This window comes from Corapipo altera, unplaced genomic scaffold (assembly GCF_003945725.1).
Source record: "Corapipo altera isolate COAL_440 unplaced genomic scaffold, ASM394572v1 59, whole genome shotgun sequence".
In the NCBI taxonomy this organism is placed as follows: Eukaryota; Metazoa; Chordata; class Aves; order Passeriformes; family Pipridae; genus Corapipo; species Corapipo altera.
The window spans coordinates 2974037-2997598 of NW_020884917.1; the positions used below are offsets into that span (position 1 = coordinate 2974037).

At 39.0% G+C, this 23562-nt stretch overlaps 1 protein-coding gene across 9 annotated transcripts in view; it reads left to right on the forward strand.

Moving 5' to 3' along the window:
• Window positions 1–23562, forward strand: part of TPK1 (thiamin pyrophosphokinase 1) — a 304538-nt gene that overhangs the window by 74655 nt on the left and 206321 nt on the right. For 5 of the 9 annotated variants that reach the window (XR_003529755.1, XM_027656014.1, XM_027656010.1 and 2 more), the window contains exon 3: window positions 951–1010. The exons of the other annotated variants lie outside the window; for them this stretch is intronic. Coding sequence is in view for 4 of the 5 variants with exons in the window: in XM_027656014.1 (XP_027511815.1) it covers window positions 951–1010 (60 nt within the window). In the remaining variant the exon portion in view is untranslated. The remainder of the gene's footprint in view (window positions 1–950; window positions 1011–23562) is intronic. 9 annotated transcript variants of the gene reach the window in all.

A 23562-nucleotide genomic window follows, 5' to 3' on the forward strand; every position in this document is an offset into this window, starting at 1 on the left:
AGGCAGGATGAATCAGGGTCACCATATGTATTTGAACCTTTAGTCCCCTTGATAATTGTAAGTCCAGGGTTTTTTTCTGCTTGCCTTCTCTCTGACACATAGAGGTTTGCCAGAGTATCCATTTTTGACATCCCCTGCTTGCTCTCAGCCTGGCTTCTGACAATACAACTCTTTCTCACACAGGGCCCTTTTATTCACATTATGCTTCGTAAATAGTTAATATCTGGATGTTTCAGGCTTTTCCCTGGAGAACCTTGCATGCACTCACCAAGAATTTCCTCACAAATTGGTATCATGCTTGAGCAGTCAGTGGATGCTTACACTAGAGGTGGCTGTGACTTCTGCTTAAGGTCAGATCCTTGTATCTTAATTGATAACTGGAGAACAAGATGTGATTCAGATTTAAGTGGACTTCTCAGGAATGCAGTCAGCTTTTCAACTACCTAGTAGCTTCTCAGTCAGTATGTCATTGTGAAGGATATTTACAAAATGGGTGCAAGTTTTAGTTCCAGCTTTAAGATAATGCTTTTACCCTCAAGAAAGAAGCACAGCCTTACTTCCAGAAATGAACAGATTCCCACAGGGAAATCATGAGTGGACTAATTGGGCTTTTATAGTTATCTTGTTGCAGTATGTGCAACCATAATTTATGCAACCATAATTATTCACAAATTTGCATCTACTTTACCTCCACAATGAAGAAAGTGTGTATAGATTATTTCTGCACCTGGACTAACTCAGTAAAATATTAAATGAGCTTGTCTGATGCTGATAGATGACAGTCATTTTACACAGGAACATGGTGCTGGTGATAATAAAAGGCAGGCTGGTTGGGTTAAGGGTTGACCATGCAAAAAGACTGCTGTGAGTTAACAGATCAAATTTAGACTTCAATTCCCTGTTGCACCAGTGTTGGAAGTAAAGAGTCAGTTGCAGCTTTTTTTTGGCAGGTGCTTATGTGACTTCAGCAGCTTGTGAGTGGGAACACTGGCAAGTCAGAGCCTGTGCAGGTATTTAACATACCACGTCAAATTCCTGCATTTGTAAAAAATGTCTTGGTAAAGTGTATACACTGGATAGTCCAAACACTTTTCCATATATCATAATAAGGAGTGCAGTGATCTCCTAGAAATTTTTTAACTTAAAATAATTTATCTGCTTACAAAGTCAGTGTTATTTTGAGCTGCCCCATATTAAGAAAACTATGTATTTCAATGGATAGAAATGTACAGTTTCCATCTACGTTTTCTCTTAGGTCAATATTGTGGCAGGGTAGCATAAGGTTCTTTGTATACTAGCAGTCTGTATCATATCCACCTGTGGGATATACTTTTGTTGTGCAGCTTTCTAAAGTGCTTCTTCAGTGGGTCCAAGTCATTTCCATTACTGAGCAACTTGATAGCCAATGGAAATTTCTACATATATATATTTAAACCATCAACAAAAAAGAAAATAGCTAAGACTCGTACTTAAGACAAGAATTACAAGATACCACCCTTTTAATGATGTTAAGTTTCTCTGACCTGGAAAAGCTAATAATTTAGATACTTTTATTTTGGCTAATGGTTGCTTAATGCCAAAAATAAATTTTAAAAGATTCTTAATAACATCAAAATAAAAGTTGCAATGTGGGACAGGCAGATGATAGCTGAAATCAAGCAAATGAGCAGGCTGTTAAGGAACCTAGCTGGTTTATTTACAGGTACAGGGCTTTATCCTTAATTGAGCATTATTGGTGGATGCCAGTGCAAAATTAAAATGCCTGGCAGTGTGGGTATTTTCTGGATAGTGGTTAGAACTTTCTGATATATGTCTGTTAAATAAGATGAGATATCCTTACAAAGCTGGCTGTCCGGAAACATTGCAGTTAAGGTGAACATTGGGTTGTTCTGGTCATAGCACACTGCAAAACATTAACTACAGCCAGCCCTTGACCACACTGCAGTTTATCTTTTCACATAAACACCCTCACTCCCTGAGACTAGTCAAGGTGCACAAGCCAAGGTGCAGTGTACTCATGCATGGGAAGGATGTTGCAGTTTTTTGTGCCAGCTTGTCTTAACTGCTGAGAATTAGTAGAATATTCTGTCTGCTCCTTTTACATCCATGTAAAGTTATGTCATATAAGGGATATGTGATTGTGCTGTTCTTCTTTCAAAACGAGTTTTGAATTGGCTAACTTATATTTATATTGAGAGAGGGATAAAAGTATCAAAAATAATAAGGTGCACTAAGCTTTGTGAATATAGGTAGCTAGTTAGTTGAAAGATGTTCCCACTAGTTCCTGACCCAGCATCTCACTGAAATTATAGCATAAGCTTTCAACTAGACCCCAGAAAACTCACCTTGTGTAAAACACTAAGATTGTTAGCCACAGAAAAGTGATTTTTTTAAGTTTTCTTCCTTAAGAGAACTACCAGTGTTGCATGGTTGCCATTTTTCCTCCCCATGCTTCTCTGTAACAGTCAATGATCAACCCCTCCTTTTTTTTTCCTCGGGTGTTATACATGTTCACACCAATATTGATGAAAAGAAACAAAACAGAGCTGTGATGGCTGACCCTCCTTTAAAAAGATGGGATGAAAATCAATGTGTGCTAAGTGCAAGTGGATAGAGAGAGTGGCAGAAGAAAGGAATTATTTTTTTTCAGCTACCAAGAAGCATTGCTCTCAGGGTAAAGGTAGAACATAATATCTTTCTTTTTGTAATGAAGTTTTTTGTAACCTAACTAATGGCAACAAAACCCCCTAACAATTATGTGCATGTTCCCTTTAGAAGAAAATTAAGGAAAAGATTTCTGTTCCAGAGATGGAGGGGAAAGCTCCCTTTTAAAACCTTTCTAATCTAAAAGAAGACTGATCCATCTTTTAGTGAGTCTTGCACACGCTGATTTTTTTTTATGGTCTGTGATCTCATTAGTGTTTGCTGGAAATAATTAAAACCCATAGCAGAAGATCGTAATGGAAGGTAGGACAAAATAATATAATTGAGTACAGTAATGTAGGCTTTTAGATATTGTTGCCTGTTATTGTACATTATCTGATTTATTCCTCTCCAGTGTAAAAAAGGCTTCATTAGCAAAACCAAACCTTGTAGTAAAAAAAAAAAAACAAAACTGATGATATCCCTGATTACTTACTCATTTTCTTTCTAATTCTATGAACAAAAGTGAGAACTAAAGCTAGGGCATAGAGAATGGAGAGACTGAAGCCAATCATAGTATAGGAAATACCTTGATATGGTGTGCACTGTTGTGCTTCTGTAGTTTTAACTAAAACTAATCCTAGGAGTAAAATTGCCTTTTTTTTTCTCTTTTTTTTTTTTTTAATGAAAGACGGGTTTTCATTCATGTATCAATTTCTTCTACGAGTGACCTACTACCATAGTAGAAAGTATGGGATGTGGTTACTCTCTGTCTTTTGTGCTGGCATTTATTCTGAGGGTTAAATTTTCTTCTGGGGGTCCAGGTGAGATTGCAGGGCTCACTAGGGGTTTGGATGTGAAAGAACAGAACACTTGTGTGCTACCCTAAGAACTCTGTTCAAAGATTTATTAATTGCCTGTATATATAAAAATCATGCCAACTTAATATTCTGTGTGTATCAGAGATTGCTCCTTTGGTGGCCATTTAATGGACAGGGCCTTAAAATTTGCTATTGCCCACTGGAGTGTCTCAGATGGAACTTTTTTTATAACACCTCTTGGCTCACTTTCACTGTCCTCTATTATAGTTTGAATGCCCTAGCACTTCCATTCAGTGGCTGAATTTGGCAGAACATATTAAGAGTGTGCCATCAGATATTATGTTGCACTCACAGTGCTGTGCTCACTTGTACCCCTCAGAGCTATAGAGCAAGAGGGAATGGGACTCTTCTTGGATTTCCTGATGTTCTTGCTTTGAATGAAAAAACCACAGATAACAAAACCAAGAAGTAGTAGAAAAACACTCTTTTGTAATTCGCTCCGCTCTGCTTATGAACAGCCATGCCCTCAAGCTGTAGATCTTAGACAAGGCAGTGAATGAGTAGATGTTCCCCGGGATGATTGTAGAAGATTGTTAAGTGCAGATCAGTGAGAGAAGTGACTTCTGGAGTTGAGTGCTTTGTATTGCTAATGCTGGGTATGTCTCTTTGCTCTGACCTTCCTGGAAGCCAGACCCCTAAAGAGCTCTTATCTTTCCTTCTCCTCCTTCAGTCTCTATTGTGAGTTTTCCAAATTTAAAAAGATAATAGATCTTACTCCCCTGTTGAGGATTGGGTTTTGAATGTGTTGCAGGCAGATACAGCTGGAAATTCAACCTCTAAAGGAGTCTTGATTCCCATAGAGTTGGCAAAGCTGTGCTTCACTAACAGGTATCACAGACCTGTATGTGTGCAGCAATAAGCCTGTCAGTCCTGAGGGAGTTTTTCATCTTTAAGAAGACTGTGTCCACCTTTTCCTGATGGTGTAGTGTAAGCTGAGCAGCAGTGAGGCTGCACTTAAACAGTGAACAGCTGATGCTGTGACTGAAACAGCATCATGTTAGCCCTACTAGTTCTCAAAAAGTGATATGTCCCACCTAATACTAGAAACGTTACTGAAGCATTGGAGGAAAGCATCTACTTATAGTGACTGTATATGTGGTGATAAGGAACTGTCCAGGAAGATGTTAGTACATGTAGGCTTTGTGAATGAAAGATTCTTTTTAGACTCACTAAATAACATCTGCAAAGTTGGAACTTTGCAATATAGTAATTTTATCAAGGTTATCAAGATACCACAGCTTCCAGACTCAAAACCATAGGAGAATTTTCAGTCAAGACTTTTTTTTCCTTGCACTCGGACTCATCTACAGCATTTTGCCTAGTCGTAAGAGGATCTGAAAGTGGTATATAAATCAATCAATTGCCCTTGTTCTCTGGCAAAGCAGAAGAGACCTTAGCCAGAGCAGTGAGTAGGGTATCTGTGTAAATGCAACTGCTTTTCAAATACCTCGGTTTAGCTTACATACATTTGTGTATGTAAGTGAATGCTGAATGTATGTTAAGTGTTATCATTGAATAGATCAAGACTCACAAGAATGACAAAACCTAATCTGCAATTAATAAACTCTTTTGAAATAAATATATGGGTTGAAGGAGAGAAATGGAGAAGGGAAAGGAATTTGTTGTGTATCTACTAAACAGGCCAAAGTGTAGTAGTGCAAGAATGATTAATGCTAGTTCTTCCTTCTTATTCTAGTAACTAATTCAGCTAGTAGAACATTATTGCTGTTGTTTGGCAATTATTTCACTTGATTTCTTGATAGCAGTGCAAAAAGTCTTAGTACTTCTTCACTAATGTTATTGAGTGTTGAGGACTCCCCTCCCTCCTAAAAAATAAGTGAAGCCAGACCTCAGAAATGGATGCTTAATGTGCACAGTATCAAAATATGCATTCATACATAAATTAATCACATTTTATGTCAAAGGTGGGACTACAGTCTGTTTGCTGAACATGCATAAAGCTCACCACTTCTAGCTGGTTTCATCTACCATCACTTTTGTGAGCCATCTACATAGAGTAGGAAATACAAATTCCACTAATTGCAGAGAACTGAGTTCTCTGTGTTGTCTGTGGCTTAAGGAGGTGATTTATGCCTTTGTGATTTAAGGAGGCTAAATATCTTAGCAGGACAGTGGATGTTTGTGTACATAGTGCCTATTAAAGTTCATGGGAGTTTCCAAATTCATATTCAGCACATAAATTGATGGAGGGAGTTGCAGAGTGTGATAATATCCTATTGCTTCCACTTATGTTGTGTTCTTTATGGGGACATCTTAGTGGCTGTACCAAAGGACTAAATCACAGCTAGCTATGTAAAAAGTGATGAATAAGTGAGTTTGAGATTTAACAGAAATGTAGTGAGTGACTGAGCCAGTCTGATTTGTGTAGGAAGCAAATTTAAAGGATCTCAGATAAAAAATTTCTGGCTCAAAGATGTGGTGTTAACTCAAATGGTCCATTCTGCAGGAAATGCAACATAGAAAAGATGGAGTGAAAATACTTTTTAATGTTTCTCAAGTGACAGAAGGCAAGTATGCAGGTTCTCATTGTAATAGAAGCAGAAGACTACAGACATCTTCATCCCACTCCCAACTTAAGTATATAGGCAAACTGAATTGATTACCCAATTCTTCACTGGTACCATTCATATAATCTCAGTTTACAAATTGCATAAAAAATAGTAACATCAGGAAATATGAGCATCCACGGGAAAACTATGCAGTACAGCCAACAACAGCAAACAAAAATTAGAGCCTTTCTCTTGTAGAGCTAGTCCACAGGTTTTCAGCTAGACACTAAATAAGTAAATAAATCCTAGCCAGCTATGTAATAAGATATGTACAGTGATATAAGGAATAATCAAATCAATTCAAACCTCCTAATTTATGCCAAGCACTAAATTTTAATTATAACAACATATAAACATTCATAGTGTAAATAGCATGGCAAAATTAAAGCAAACATTTATACTGAGACTAGGACAGTGCATTTCTTTGTTAATGTTCATTTCAAGTATTAGATCTAGATTCTATAATTCAGATTACTTGAATGCTTTAATCATAAACTGTCTTCCATTTACTTATATTTGCCATAATTCTCTCAGTGGAATCTTCTAGGGTCTTTTGTCATTGTATGATGACTTCGTAAAAAAAGATTTGATCATAAGTATTCAGTGGTATTTGAAATATATAGACAGTGAGCAACAAAAAGGCATATTCTTCCTTGTTTCCAAATGATAATGTTCTAGGAATTTCTGATGCGAGGAGAGTTTCAAGTTTGGCAGTGCTGGGAAAACATTTCAGAACATACAAAGAACAAGGTGTTTGGCTTTGGGGGATCGTGCTTTAGCCAAGCTGTATTCTAGGGAGATTTTATGTTTACTACATGCACAGTAACCAATGTGTCAAGTGCTTTCAATGAAGAGTTGATTCCAAAGGACCCTGCAGTTCTGTAATAGTGAAGATTAGTGGCAATTTCTTACTTGAAACTGTACATGGGTTTGAAATGTGAGAGCATGTTGGAGTAACTGCCCTTCTGCCTATTGTCAGGAATACACAAGGAGATACTCAGTTCTTGAAGCTGACTTTAGAGTTTATCTTTTGGGTACAGATGTTGGCAGCATGTAGAGGCTGATTGGCAAGAAGCAGGACTGTGGTTACAGATGTTGGCATTTGGATGTGTAACATCTCTGATTATTTCTAAGATCCAAGTGGATGTATGATACTGAGGGAACCTAAAACTTTGTTTCTTCTTTAATGTCTTTTGAGGGACTATCAAAATGGGTGTATAAAATTATCAGAGAAGGCATGGGGTAGAAGACATCAGCAGTGAAATCAGGAAAATTAGGAAAACTGTTATCAAAGACAGCATCTGTCAGTAAGGCAGCTCCAATGCATAAAAATGCTTGGGTTTGAGGATCTGTATGTTTTTCTTGCAGTACTGAGGGCAAAAGCAGAACTTGCATGTTCCTGCTAGTACACACAGCAACACTTGTTATCCTCAAGGACAAAAAGAGGGCCAAACATGGAAGAAACACTTGTCTGAAAAAAACATGCATCTTAAAGGCTTCCTGTCCTTGGATACAGGCTGCATTTGTCTTGTTAAGTACCCGCAGACCTTCTACCATGAGGTACCTAGAGCTTGAAATGCTGTATTGTTAACATGAGGTTGAATATGTATATATATATATATATATATATATATAATTAGCATTTATTAGTATCACTAGTTAACAGTAACAGCTGAATCTCTGGTTGACATCTTGTTTTATCCAGCTTGCATATATGTTGTTCATAAGTCATCAGCCTCTGCATTGATTGTTTTACTGGCTGTCATGTGGTCCTATTGAAGAGAAAAATTTATTTGGGGTGCAAACATGACCACTTCTCCTGATGGGTCAGGAGACACTTCAAGCATGACCATTGCCTTTGGATGTAAAGCATACATAGCCCGTTGGCAGCTTTTACTCCAATTTATTTTTTTTCCCCTGCTACTGAGAATCTTTGAATGACAGTACATGCTATGAAGGTTTGAGCACTGTTTTCTATGGCTACTCCCCTGTGTATCTGTCCCTGATTTTTTGCAGCTGAAAGAACTAAAGACAGTAAAGCATATGCCAAAAGCACAAATCCCACAGAGAATATTTTCTTCATGCTTTTATATATATCTGTTACCATGTAAACCCATTTTCTAGCTGGACATAGTATAAAAAGGGATAATGAAGATGGTGTTCTTCAATTTTGAGCAATAAGAGGACTGGTTACGCTGTTTCTCTGCAAGAGCCTCTTCAGCTCTGGATTCCAGCTCTGTCTACTTCCTCTTCCCCTTTCTCCCAACTCAAAATCCATGTCATTCAACATGCAGAAGAGAAGGCTTCAGAGAGACCTCACTGTGGCTTCCAGTACCTTAAGAGGGCTTATATAAAGGAGGGAGAGGGACTTTTTATAAGGGCAGATAGTGACAGCACAAGGGGCAATGGTTTTAAATGAAAGAGAGCAGGTTTAGATTACATTTTGGGAAGAAATGCTTTACTCAGATGATAATAAAGCACTGGAACAGTTTATCTAGAGAAATTGTGGATGCTTTATCACTGGACAAGTTCAAGGCCAGGTTGGATGGGACTTTGAGCAACCTGATCTAGTAGAAGGTGTCCCTGCCCATAGCAGGGGGGTTACAAGTGGAAGATCTTTAAGGCCCTTCTCAACGCAAACCATTCCGTGATTTTGAGTCTATGATTCATTCAGCAACTTGGGTTAATGCCTCTTCCCCAAAAAGCGCCAGCTCATATTTCATAAACGTAAGAAAACAAAATCTGCAACATGCCATTGGGCTGCCTTCACTTGATATATGAAGAGTAGGAGAGTGAAAAAAATAACAGTGTCTCGATCAATAATTTAGGTGGATGATATCTTCAAGAGGATCAACGGCTACTAAGTGCTCTCACAACTGGGGCAGAAGAGCCCCAGCTTTAAGCTCCGAGTATTGGCTCTCACTTAGAAAATTGTAGGTCTCTGCTAGTGTTGATTAGGGAAGATTAGTACCTATCAAGAAATTATTAATAGCGAACTTTGAGTTGAGTGTCATTTAAAAAAATTAATATAGGGGCAAGGGAAAGGTTTCATTAGAGATTATTATAAGCAGTCAGTTTTAAGAAAAAGAGCTTCATTGAATAGCAGAGTCTCAGCCTCTTCTATAATCAGGCTATGTTTGTTTTCTAGTTCTGCACCTACCTCTGCTCCCTTATCAATCTAAGCCCTCCTGAAACTTTCTGTGCATGTTCTTGTTGCTATTTTCATGTATTAGAAAAGGAATACATGCTTTTAAAGCTTTCTGCCCTATTTCAAACTACTTCTCAAGGACCCACAGAAATCCTAATAAATCCTAATCAATAGCAATTGCTAATAAATCAGAAGGTAATTGGGTTGACTATCTGTATGCTAATATTGTTTTTTAAATAAACTGGCAGAGCTGAATGGTGATTGATTAAACCTTTTGCTGTAGTGGGAAGACTGTAGTTGTATGTGGTGGTCTCTTGCAGAGCCAGCAGAGCTTTGACAATTAACAAACTTTCTTGAGCTGTAGTCTCACACACCTCTCTGCAGGCTTCTCCTTTTTCTTCATGTCCATTCTGCAACACTGACAGGAGTCTGATGACTCCTGATTTCTGCTCGCAATTTCTGTTGTGGATCTGGTGAAGGTACAGGAGTCCGGAGGGCATGGTAGCACAGAAGTATAGTATGACTAATTTCTAGCAAGTGATAGTATATGTCAGTGTTATGCTGTCAAGGGATATACCTTAGGGGTGATATGTTTTTATTCTCATCACAGTGTGAAGTACAGATATGAATTGCTGAGGCAGTCTCGAGTATCTGTTTTCCTCCCTCAAGCAGAGCTTCAGCTGGCTGGCCATGTCTGAAGTTTTGATTTCACTTAGAGTTAGGGGTGAATTTGTTGGGCTTTTTTTTTTCTTAAACATTTGAGATTTAAGTTTTTAAGGTGAAAGTAAATATGCATGGAAGCTAGGTGAGTGTGGGGAGAAAAGCCATATTACTTACTTCTGGAGCGTGGCTGCCAGTTTTTCCTCAGCTGACTAAACTTCAAAAGTGGACTGTGTATTTCTGCCACAGCCTTCTTCCTGCGCTTTTCATCACTTTGCAAGGAGGTAGTTTTACTAATAGTCAATGCAGTAGTGAAGAAGATAAATCAAACTGCTTTTAATTTATCTCCTCAAGATTTGTGAGGGTTTTGTTTTGAAGTATTTGGGGGGCTTTTTTTGTTCATTTATCTTTAAATGAAAGCTCAAAAGGAGCTGGGTGTTGCTGTAGGTCCAAGGAGAAAGAGGCACTACCTTACTCCTTTGAGAACAATGGATCTGCAGTGCTATTGCTGTGCAGCGATCAAAAGGGGAAGAGAGGCAGGAGCAGCAAGTGAAAAATGACTTTTGGATTTCAAAATAAGCTTGTAGCAAATAGAAAGATGGAGTTTTGAATTGAAGGATTTTCAAAATGGCAAAAAGATCTTCCAGCTTCTATATTTGCCATTTCTATGGTGTTGGCCTTGAGTGACTGCATTCCTAGAGCTGTCTGATAACAGCTCAGAGCTGTGCATGGCTGAATCAATAAGGCATATCCAGTAATGTCTGAAATCTGCAAGCAAAGCGCTTTCTCCTTTTCTATATTATGCTTTCTTTTGACATATTATTGTCCACTACTACAGTGTGTCATGAAGCTTGGGAGCACACGGGGTGTAATTGAGAGGCTAAGTTAGACCATGTTATAACAACGTGTAAAAGCCTGATGTGAAAACCTCAGGGACTTCTCTTAGGGAGAGAAATTACCAAGTACAGCTGGCATAGGAGAGGATGTGAATTTTAAAAGCAACTTTTTTTTTTTTTTTCAGAAGGGAACAAGAAGTGGTTGCTGTGCTCTGGGTTTGCAGCTCTGTTTCACTCACACACGTCCTGTGTGAGATGGGAAGGAAAGTGTCACAGAACAGCCAGAAGTTGGTGTGGTTTGGGTAGCTGTAGGTTATGGGGCACTGAGAAGGATGAGAAATAAAGTTTTGCAGCCATTTGTCATTCAGATGATGGGGGAGTGGTGATGTGCGAGGTCTATTCCTGATTGAATGCAGGCAAAATCCTGCATTCATCTGACAAGCAAAACCACACATTCTCTATGCAGAATGTCACAAGATGCATCATCCTTGTATGTCTGAGGGAGTTAAGGGATGCTGGGACTGAATATGGCAGTGATTCCTCAGTGACTCTACCTCTCACTCTGAAGACAGGAGCAAGCAGGTGTTCAGCTTATTTTCAGGATGACCTAACAATTTAGTTTAAGCAGACACCACTGTTTTCTTTGCAGCTGGGGGAACATGTGACTGTGGCTGCACAGTCAGTGTACGTGTAGCACAGTATCACTCTTAACACAGGAGCAACACTGAAGCTGCTGTGGCTGACAGGTAGAAACCTGAAGTGTGAAAGAAGTAGCTGAATCTCTTCCAGAGAGTTGCCTTAGGATACAACAGAATGAAATGAGAACTGGAATCTGTTCAGCCCCTATGCTGCTTTTGGTACTGTGCTAATCCTTTACAAGTATCTAACCAATGAGGACTTGTTTGTGGCATGGTATGTATTAAGGTCTTTTACAAATGTGTCATTTCAAGGATAATATTACTACATAACAGCACGTATTAAATGGCAGTCATTTGTTATTACTATTTAGGATCCTCTCTGAGGGTCTTCTCCCAGCAACAAAAGTCATTAATCTTATATTTATTGTACCTCTTGATTCAAGGCATTGGATAAGCATCCACACTTCTTTGAATATATCTGCTTGGAATTTATGTACTATATATAATGTGGCAGCATAGCAACATGATGTTCTCTGTACCAATAGGACTATTTTTGAAGTGCTTTCCTGAATGATTTCCTATCATCATCTTCCATTTACCTTTGTCATGGTTGCAGACTGTTAATGATGAACAGACCTGATTTGGGTGAAAGTTCACTATTAACTTAATTATCTTTTATTCAGGTCCATTGGAGTACTGCAATAAGTGCTGATTACAATCTTGGTCTTTCTCTTATCCTGAGTTCTGCATTTGCACTGCAGATAGTCTGCTAAAAATGTGCCAGGGTTTTTTTTTTTTGGTTTGTTCTGAATATCCTGACTATGGGATTCATGACTGACTGTTGGTCCTTTTTAGAGTTGCAATATTGATATTAGAGCAAGAAAAGGGCTGTGGTCAGACAGATGCTTCTACCTGAGGCTGTATATCTCCTGTACTCCTTCTGCATGTCCTTTAGCATAGGAGATGTTCACAGGTACCATCATTTTCTGCTGGAATCCCAAAAGGCTCTTGTTTAGAAGCCTAATTAAGATTTTGGTGCATAAATCAGTGGCACTGCAATTCCATCTCCCCCTGTGGTGTTGAGCACCACTGTGTTACCTGTTTATCTCAGCTTTGACTTCTGTGGGCAGAAAGTACACGAACTAAGTCTAAAGCTGGTAGGAAAGTACCTCTATTCCTTTGTGGAGTAAACTCCATGGATCTTAATTTTTGTTTTTGTTCAAAATCCTAAATGCTACGCAAAGCCAACTTTCAGGTTTTCATCCAAGTCATGCCATTTTGCCTTCCCACCTCAGCAGCAAGAAGTGGTTTCCTTGACTCATGCTGTGATTTGTACTTGCGCTTCTGAGAAGCCTGACCTGACTGTGCTCTGGTGCTTCAGCCTGAAAGATTGACTTGTGACTGAAAGTGGTTGAGAATCATGGATTTATTTATCCTCGCATGCTGTTGTCACAATTGGCTTTAATTTCTTACATGAAAGTTAACTTGAAGTAAATTTACTGGGTTGTTCTGTCTGTGCCATTGCTCACATTGTACTCATTGAAAGAGCAGTTTTCATTCAAATCTGTATCGATTTTGCACGTCTCTGTTACCTGCAGCTATGAAAAAACACCGCATCAGGGCATGCCGTGAAATAACCTCAGAGAGGGCTTTGGAAGTGGCAGAATGAAGTTTCTAAACCCCTATTTAGGAACTTAAGCACTTACACTTTGCTGACAAAGAATACTCTGTGACTCTGTTAGGCTTATCTGGTTCTTGGAGCAAGTCTCCTCTGATACGTTGTTTCAGGTGTGAAATTCATGTTTATAATCTGAGAGTGTTCCTTTAAAACAGTTTTTATCAGTGTGCAACTCTGAAATGTTGCGTGACCAACTTTTTTGCTTTTCAAGTGTTTTTTATAAACCATGGCACATTGATATACTGTCACATCAATAAATTAAGTTTAGGGACTAACCTAAACAAATGCCAAAATCATTAGCAGTTAATTAACCTTCTGTATTTCTCTCCAAATTGACTTCAGTTTAATGGACAACGTCTGCTCAGTTCACTTGCTATATGCTCATACAAACGGAAAAACATTCATGACACAGAATTGAATGATGGAGAGGGAAGAGGGAAAGTAAGGAAAAGAGTGGAAAAGATGTGTGAACACATCTACATTACAGAGTACCAGCATTAAAATATTAACTGTGTGGTTGGGGCAGCAGAACTGGGAAAAAACGAGTGATGCTTAGGACTTTACTGTGCTACCTTTGCCCCTGGCACCCAGTAAGAATATCCTTTTGGGCTGCATGGCAAAGGTTTCGGCTTCCTAGGGTTTGTTTTGGAGTTATGGTAATATATATTTATTTTTTTAATAATACCAACAAACACTCAGTTTCCTAAACAGGCATGATAGCTCATAAAAAAATACCTGCTTGAAAGTCAGCAAGAGGCTCTTGGAGCTATGTTCATTCATGTGTTTTTATTGAACTCAATAATAGATGTTCTTTTTTTATTCTTGTCTCTTGTTTCCAAATCACAGATACGAAGAGCATAGCTCATCTAAGCTTGCTGGAGAGCATGCAAATGACTTTGTGTTGCTTCTCTGGCATGACCTTAATTAAAGATGGCATTTGTTTGATGTGTATGGCCAAGTGTGAGATTGTGCTTGCTTAGGTACTGGAGTATTTTGTGCCCTCATCCGGGAACCTGTGTTGGATACTCAGCCTCTGTGCCAGTGTGCTCTGGGCAATGTGTTAGTTCTGAACCAAAGCAGAAGTCTGTACTTACATCCCCCCAAGGAGGCTTCCACGAGGCTCTGCATGTGTTCAAGCATTACTGCTGTGAATGATTTTCAAGATCTGACATTAACTTGACTTCATGGTGGTGGCATTTTGTTAATGCTTTACTGCATTTCGCTCCCCTTTGGAGCTGTGCACCTTTAACTCAGTCCTGCTACCTTGTGTTATGCAGAAATGTCTGTTGTTTTGGTGAAACCACAGCGCCCTGATTCTGACTGCTCTGTGTGGGATGCTCTTCACACTCATGATATAAAATACTTTTTAACAACCTTAAAAAAGCTTGATCGCAGAATCGTTTAGCATAGAGTTTGGCATAGAGTCCAACCTTTGACCAATCACCACCTTGTCAACTAGACCATGGCACTAAGTGCCACATCCAGTCATTTCTTGAATGCCTTCAGTGATGGTGACCTCACCATCTGCCTGGGCAGTCCATTCCAATGTTTAACAACCCTTTCCATGAAGAAATTCCTCCTGATGTCCAGCCTGAACTTCCTTAGTGCAGCTTGAAGCTATGTCCTCTAGTCACTGGTGGCTTTGTAGAACAGACTGACCCCCACCTTGCTACAGCCTACTTTGAGGTAGTTAAAGAGAGCAATAAGGTCCTCTCTGAGAATCCTTTTCTCCAGGCTAAACAACCTCATCTGGGCCTCATATCACTTACTCTCTAGACCTCTCCCCAGCTTCATTGCCCTTCTCTGGACACGCTTCAGCACCTCAAGGTCCTTCTTGTAGAGAGGGGCCCAGAGGGTAGGGAAGTACCCCAGTGCTGCTGGACACAGAACTTGAGCTGTGGCCTCACCAGTGCCAAGTACAGGGGGACAATCACTAACCTAGTCCTGCTGGCAACACTGTTTTTGATACAAGCCAGGATGACATTGGATGACATTGACCTTCTTGGTCACCTGGACACACTGCTGGCTCATGTTCATCTGGCTGTCAACCAACATCCCCAGGTCCTTTTCTGTTAGGCCATTTTCCAGCCACTCTGCTTTCAGCCGGTAGTGCTTCGTAAGGTGGTTGTGGCTGAAATGTAGACCTGGCACTTGGCCTCGCTGAACGTCCTACTGCTGGTTTTGGCCCATCTTTGTAGCCTGTCCAGATCCTTCTTCAGAGCCTTCCTGCCCTCCAGCCGGTCAACTTTGTGTCATCCATGAATTTACACTCGCTCCCCTTGTCCAAATCATCAGTAAAGATATTAAAGAGAACTGGGCCCAACACTGATCCCTGGAGGACACCTCTAGTGACTGGCCACCAACTGGATGTGGCACCATTCACCACCACTCTCTGGCCCTCCAGCCAGTTCTTAACCTAGCACAGAGTGCACGTGGCTAAGCCATGGGCTGCCAGCTTTTCCAGGAGAATGCCCCATGGGAGACAGCATCAAAGGCCTTGCTGAAGTCCAGGTAGACAACATCCACCTTTCCCTTATCTGCTAGGTGGGTCACTTGGTCATAAAAGGAGATTGTATTGGTGAGACAGTACTTGCCCTTCCTACACCCGTGTTGGTTGCGTCTGATTCCCGGATTATCCTGTATGTGCCGTGTGATCACACTCAACATGATCTGCTCCATAACTTTGCTGGGTGCTAAGGTCAGGCTGACTGGCCTGTAGTTTCCTAAATCCTCCTCCTAGTCCTTCTTGTGGATGGGCACCACATTAGTGAGTTTAACCACCCCACTGACTATGTATGATTCAAAAATATTTGTCAGGAACATTGTTGAAAGAGCAGATCTTTCATTTGAGAGCTTTTATTTTTTTCCCCACTCATTTTATTGCCTCATAAATAAATACTGCTATTCTAATGTTTCTCAAATAGGTTAGCATAATCTATTATGTTGAATTTTACCACAGTTAATATCAAGATCCATATACCTAAAATATTAATCAAAATATTTCTGAAACAGCGTTTGCTGTTCAAAAGATGGTGTTGACAATAAATATCTGTTTCAGCTTCCAAAGGAAGTTTACATAAATATAAAAAGGTTTTTCTCTTGTTAGAAAGAATGCTAAAAATATTTTATTTTAATTTAGTAGTGTATATTTTATATACAATGTTAATATGCATAGAATCAATTTTTATGTACATATATAAATAAAAAGTGTAGAACTTGGCTTGGTGGAGTTTTATTTGTTTTTGTTGGTTTATTTAGCACACTCACTAAAGATTCTAGTAGATTCAAAAGACTTATTCTGCCAAAGAAGGGGGTATCAGAATTAAAGTAGAAGGTCCTGGTACAGATGATAATAAAATATGCTGGTAGATCTACATGAGATGAGAATAATTTCCATTTTCTTTCACTTTGAAAGTAATTTGTGATTGATAAACTTGTCTGGATTATCCTTTTTTTCTTTTGGAATGGGTGTTCAGTAAAGCTCTACTTGATCTAGTTCTGTTAAAAAATTACTTAATATATGTTTTGGTTTTTTTTTTTTCTTCCCTCAGAATCTTATATTAAGTTAATGACTTGAAAGCTGTGGTAGAAATTGTACATTTAAAATTCACAAGAAATAACATGTTAAAGCAGTATATTTAAATCCACAGGAATTTGCTTGGTCAGTGACTATGCTAATAATAAAAATTTATGTACATAAATGTACACATAGAGATTCTCTCACCTTACTTATTTCTCCTTATGTTTTTTCCCTTATCCCCTTTTCTGAGTTGAGCACTCCTCGAGAGAATTGGCTTTGAACGTACCGTGGGGCTACCGGGAAGTGGATTGGTGTGTTAATTTCAGATGGGTTTTAACCTTGCTGATAACTTTTCCCTTCTGTGATGAGATTTCCTTTTATTAGTTAATGCTGACTTTGCTGCATTTGGACTGCATTCTCCATCACTCTCTATGAGTAGCAAAATTATAACCACCATAAATGCAGAGAGCATAGAAGAAGAGGAGGTGGAATAAAGAATTTATTTTCATGTGTTTGGGATTACCACATAATTCTCAAATGGCAGAGGAAAGTGGATTTTAATAGTCTCCCTAAAGTTAGGGGTAGGGGAAAAAAACCAAACAAAAATAAAATTATTTACTTCGTCTTCCTCTGTGTCTGTATTACTGTCATTCTTGTTTCAGATTAATGATTAAAAGATGTCTTTTTATTTATTCAGATTTGATTAGTAGGAGTGAGATGTAAATTGTATTTTCCTTCTACGTTAACAGTAGTATGACAAGAGAGACTCAGGGTGAGCTGAATGTTAGAGAGTAGAAAGGGAGTTTTGAAGGCATCCCTGTGAAAACTAGGAGCACTATAGGAGTACCACACGTGGGTAATGTGAGGCTTGCAACATATTTGTGTTGAGTAGGGAGTAGGTGGAATTGGATTAATTTGGCTCTTCCTTTATCCAATCGTATCCTGCAGCTTGGTCCAAAAAATGAACTCTATAGCTTAGCTTATCAGAAGAAATTGGAAATTTTGGTTAAAGTTTGATTCTGGCTGTTTCCCAGATATTACTGTTTAGCTTTGCACTCAAAAGACACAAAGTGTAGTGTTTTCCATTACTCAGTTTAAGTTGAAAGGCAAAGGAAAGTTTCTCTAAGAAAATTTCTAACATATAATTTTATTTTCCAGTAGCCTTCAATTTTGTAATAACTTGCTTGTTTTAAAATTATTTTACTTATCCAACTCTCCTGAACCTGAGGTGCAGTATCATTATAATGCAGTTTAAAGACTAAAAGAAATTGCTCAATTTGTAGTATCTCAAAAACGAGTGTTCTCAAGGAGCGATTTCTGGTGCTTCTTGACTTCTGGTTCACAGTGCCATTTATGTAGCCTAGTTATGACACCAACTTTAACAGTTCTGTGAGAAAAGCATTTAATTTGAGTTAATATTGAGTCTATATCTTGCTGGGAAGACTAGTGAGTGTGCGCAGAAGGCACAGATGAAGTAACTGATCTCAACTGAACATAAATAACGTAAAAACCTCACTAAAGAAAGATACCATAGGTGATACTAAAGATCACACACTCTGATGTTCATATCATGAAGGGTATAGTAGCTTTTGATACAGATTATGTATACTTACAAATAGAGTTGAGATGAACGATTTCTTAAATGGATATTTTAAGATGATTTTGTGAAAAGAAGAAATTATGTTTCTGTAGCCTCTTATACCTTGCTAGTCCTTCTGAATCTGGCTTTTCAGTCTAGGCAGGTATCTTGGACATACATATTCATGGACTATTCAGGTGTCTTTTCACTACTGGTTTGAACATTCTGTCTTAGATAAAAATCCTTTGGATTTTGGTGTGATAACAGATGGCTTAAAAATGAAGGCTGAGGCCATAAGCATGAACAAAAAGTGTACCTCTTGGCAGTGGGATTTTAGATAGCTGGAGCTACGTGGATTCACATGAACTGAAGCTGAATCTTTTCTAATGGTAGGACACCTTGGAAACTTCACACAACTTACTTGCAGGAGAATTACATTTAGCACTGCTAACTTTATTGTGGAGCTCCAGTCAGGTTGGGACATGGACCAAGCTGCTATGAACCATGTCACAAGAACATTAAACATCCCTTGGCCACCCACAAGGTATATTTCTGATATTATGGCAATTGCAGTAACAAAATCTAGTTTTGCTTTTAAGGACTGCTTTTTAAAAATGTCCATGCAACTAGACAAAAGAGGAGAATAAAGGTATTTCTAAATTGCAAAACCACTAAAAAGGCTGGTTTAATGCTGCCATGAAATAGTAAATAAAAACCTAGGTGAAAAATTAGCAGTCTTTAATACTTCAAGCTACAGAAAAGTGTACTGAGCATTTTGAGCAGTGATATTTTCTTTCTCATTGCACACGTTACATCCTCCCTTTTTTCTTACATCATAATTGCCTTTCCATACATTACCAGAAACATTTCTTTAAGAAAAGTCATGCCTTTCTAAACAGAAGCATTCAGTTTGAAAATGGTTTCTGATTTTACTACTGAATATGTTTTGAAACAGATTTTTCTGAAACTTGTCTGACAAAGGGATATTGCAAGCAGTACTTTCCTTTTACACATACAAAAACTGAGCCCAAGGAAAATCAAATTTTAACAGGCCATGCAGTTCCATCACCTTAAAAAAATAGGAAGACAGTCAAAATCCAATTTTTAAATAAAATTGGTGCCTGCTTGGACTGTAATCACTAACTTGATGTTAAGCTTTATGGGAAGCAAAACCTTTTACAACCTTATTCTTCCCTTACTATAGTCTGTAGGATTTTCTTTCCTCCTCTAAAGCTGCCTTACAGTGCAGGTATATAAACTGCTGTTGTGTCTCCTCTGGCTCAGGTTGTATTTTCAGTGTTTGGGCTTGACTTCTGGCTCCTAAGATGGATGTAGCAGCCAAGTCTCCCATTCCCCAAGCCTGAGTGTTGTCTGCAGTTGCCTCCTTTGCCTGTGCCCACCCCTGGTATAGCTGCACACCTTCCTTGGGTCACAGGCCAAGTACTGCTGGTGAAAACTACCACAGAAGTAGAGCAATGAGACTGACACCTCCTGCCTAGCTGATAACAGTCATGGGAGGTGGGGTCCAGTCCACAGCAAAATACATAATTTTGCTACCTATTTTTCTGGTCATAGCTCAGGATCTTTGCTGAACTGGTAAACAAGAGGTCTTGTTTGCACAGAGGAACAGAAGGAGATGATGAGTTTCTTTCCCAGAGCTTGTATTTTATTAGATATTGTACAGACGTAAGTAAGAGACTACCACTGCATTAGAGACTGGCATTAGCAACCTACAGGTTGCTTCCAGTGGGTATTGTGTGTTTTGTAGATATTATGTTATCCATTTTCTCTCCGCTTTGTCTGTCTTGTTTTTATTAAGGCAGTGCCTGGAGAGGGTCTATGATGTGCCAGTCACTGTAAGCACAAAAACTCTTAGGCCTAGGTTCTGTTCATATTACATTTAAGAAAAAAGAGATAGGGACTGACGAATGACAAGAGTAAAAGATGTACTAAAGTACTTTGCTTGCCTGATGCCCTGCAGTGCCTTCATGCACTTGTTCAGAAGCTGAGTTTTCCTTAGATTCTGGAAGGTCCCTGTACAAGGGCAAGTGTGCTGCTACATGTGTATTAAGGAGAGCTCGAGGTTTTGAGAATGGAAGAAGAAAGAAGGCTCAGCTCAGTTAAATATTCAGACAATGGAAAAAGGAAGCAGGGAAAACTGACAACCCTTAGTTGATAGTTGATAGTTTGGTTTGTGTTACTGTCATTAACTACCACTATGGCCTGGTGGTATCAGCTCTGGTGGTGGTGTGAAATAGCAGCTCTGGGCCTTGTTGAAGAAGTGACTGTCTGTTCATGTTCCAAGTTCTTATACTTCTCCCCACAGGAAAACTATGACTGTGCTTCAGAGAGGGCAGCATAAAACGTTTGCTGTAGAAATGGTTTCTGTTTGCTAAAGAAACACAAAAACCTCAAGTATGGTCTACCTGCAGCTTTAAGGGGATTCCTTGATGAGAAGCTATTTTACCTTGTTCCTTCCAGGACACGGCTGGACAGGAGAAACCCTCTTTGCTCAGAGTTTGCTCAGTAGTTCTGTTGATCTGTACCTTCTGCCAGGCTGCGGGCAGTGCAAGTACTCAGCACATTCTTTGCTTACTGTAATGTAAATCTCCTTTCTTAATGTTCTTTTTAAACAAAGTTAGCACCTCTAGTAGTAGATTTCGGTAGTGGTGATAAGAGCACTGACTTTTATATCCCTTGCTTAAAGCCATTAAGGCAAGTCAAGACTTTGTAGAATCTGTTCTTAGCAGGATCAGCCGTCTTTTCCATCTAAGTAAATCACGGCACTGTAGATCTAGCAGTCTCTGGACAGTAAGTTAGTATTTTTCTTGCCTTGTCATTATTTAAACTACTCCCCTTGCTTTGACAGGCTTTGTAGTAGAAGACTAGGTCTTAATTTTGCTGGCAGTTTCTTTGTAAAATGGCTCAATGCTGTAGCAGAAAATGGCTTTTTTGTGTCAGTGGTAACTGAAGGCTAATATTTCAGGCATGAAAGAGTAGAAAGGAGAGATGGCTTGACAGCAGGCTGAAAACCCTTCTGAAAAAAAGCCTTCTCTCAGGGAGACATCAGGCTCTGCAATTTCCAGGCAGTGTGGAGGGAAACACGTTACAGAATCCTAAACGACCTAAAGATGGTCAAAAATGGTGATCCTTGATACCAGCCTCCAGCTGAAATGCCGCATTAAGTGAAGAGCAGAACAGCGGTACCTGAACCTTGTTTTGTGCTGGGTATAACCCAGCTGACACTGCTCCCTAGAAGATACAAAATCCCTAACCTGGGATGACCAGACACTAGAGTGACAGGAAGTTATGCACGTCTTTAGCCTTAAAAGGCCCATTACAAGAACTTAAAGGCACCATTTGGGCAGTTTGCAGCTCTTCTCAGGGGATTCAACAACTGGGTGCTGCATAGAGTTCTGTTTGCATTGAATAGCAGCGAACTCTTTAATGTGTGAAAGAGGACTGAGCAAAGTAAATGGAAAACTATACGTAATGAATGCTGCTATGCAAGCTGTTACCTCAGTAGTAAGAATTTCCATGTTTTTTTTAGGCAGGTGTATACTAGCAATCTGCTGTTTGATCGTGTTAGCCACCAAAACACTTAGCACAAGAAGTGTGCACAGCTACCAGCTGTCAAGAATTTGCATGTTCTTAACGCGTACCATGAAGGATTTTTTGCCTGCTTCTGTTCTTGTTTGTGTCCCAATAATTTACTAATTGCCGTAGCTCTGCCTTACAGCGACACCTGCCGCTGCGGTCAGGCTTGGCAGAAAGCTGGTTCTTGGCTCAGAGGTGGCAATTTCTGCTCCCCAGGTGATTGCTAGGAGCTTTGCTAGAATATATTCAAGTTCACTATCTTCTTCCTGATTCTGGTGTTATCGCAAAAGAAAAGAAACGTCCCTCAGGCCAGCAGTTGGAACACACATGGTGTACACGTGCCAGTCCCAAACTTAATGCCCATGAAGCTTTTTGCACAAAATTGTGTTGGTCAACTTCAAAACTGATACAGAACACACTGTAAATTACACATCAATCAGCGATAGAAAATTAAGGTGTATGTTTGGAAAAGTACTTGAATTGAAGTAATTATATGGTTAAAGCCTGGATTTTGCTGAAGTACTTGCTAACCATGGTCTTGATCCATTAGTGGGGGGATTGATCCATGACTGACGGGCTTGATTCCTGGCTTGTCTTTGATAACCTCTGTAATTCATATCTGAAACTGTTTGTGGCTTATACTGGAGGCAGATTTTATTAGATAGGGTGACTTCCCTCACTTTCCCTTATAAATCCCTGTTAGAGCTCATTTCTTCCGTATCCTAACAAGAAATTGGAAGGTTAGGGCCAGCTGGAGGATGTTCAAGTTGATCCATAAGTGTGAATGAAAGGTGGATGGAAACCAGTGATCCCACATCTTAAACTGAAAAGCAAAAGTTAACATGAGGTTGGGTGCCTTGGAAAATTATGTCACTAAAGTACAGATCTGTTTGAATATAAACGTAACTCTGATTCCCCATTTCTTCCTCTCTCCAAGCTGGTGTAGGGCTCATTTTCTTAGGGTTCAGGTAGTCGAAAGATTGAATCAAGAGAGATCCTGGAAGGGGGCTGCTTGTGTTTTGTTCAGAAAGATATACATCTGTCAGTTGCAATCTTTTGTTCTTTCCTCAGGCAGATTTCCCAATAGTTTGGTCAAGGATTGAACAAGAGTAATTGGACTGGACATACTAACTTTAGGATATGGTCTCACAGGTATGCCACAAATCAAATGAGTTTGTGCAAAAAAATTAACAGAATTGCTGCTGGCTAGGAATTGAAAATTCACCAGGAGAGAAACTTCAGTGATATTCTCTTAGATGAGAGATTTTGTTAGTTTATAGTTCAGTGAAATATATTTTCCAGTGTCAAAATAGATAACTTATTTCAGTAATAGAAAAATAACATTGTTTTTTCCAGCATGAAAGTAATCCTACCAGGGATACACATACTGTACCATGCTAATATAATTCTACTTTAATATGAAGTAGAAATTTAATATTATTCCTGAGATGTTGCTATTGCATTATCAGAAATGAATTTCAGCAAGAGCAAAATGACTGATGTTCCAAACAATATTATTAAAGTTTGCAGCAGGTCTCTTATAGACTGCAATAATAATTTAAAGGTAACCTTTAATTATTTGTTGTGTGTTGGGTTTCGGGTTTATTTTCCTGTATGGTTAGTTTTAATTATTTCCTCTTATACAAGCCTTTCTTTCTTAGTATTCTTATTTTTTAAACGAACAGTGGATTGATGGTTCTCTTATTTAGGTTTGTTTGTTTATTGTTCCAAATGCATATTGCATTGTTTTACTGTTGAATGGATGGTGTCATTCCTCTTTAGAAGAGGAAAGACTAGGAATGCCCTGGTGAA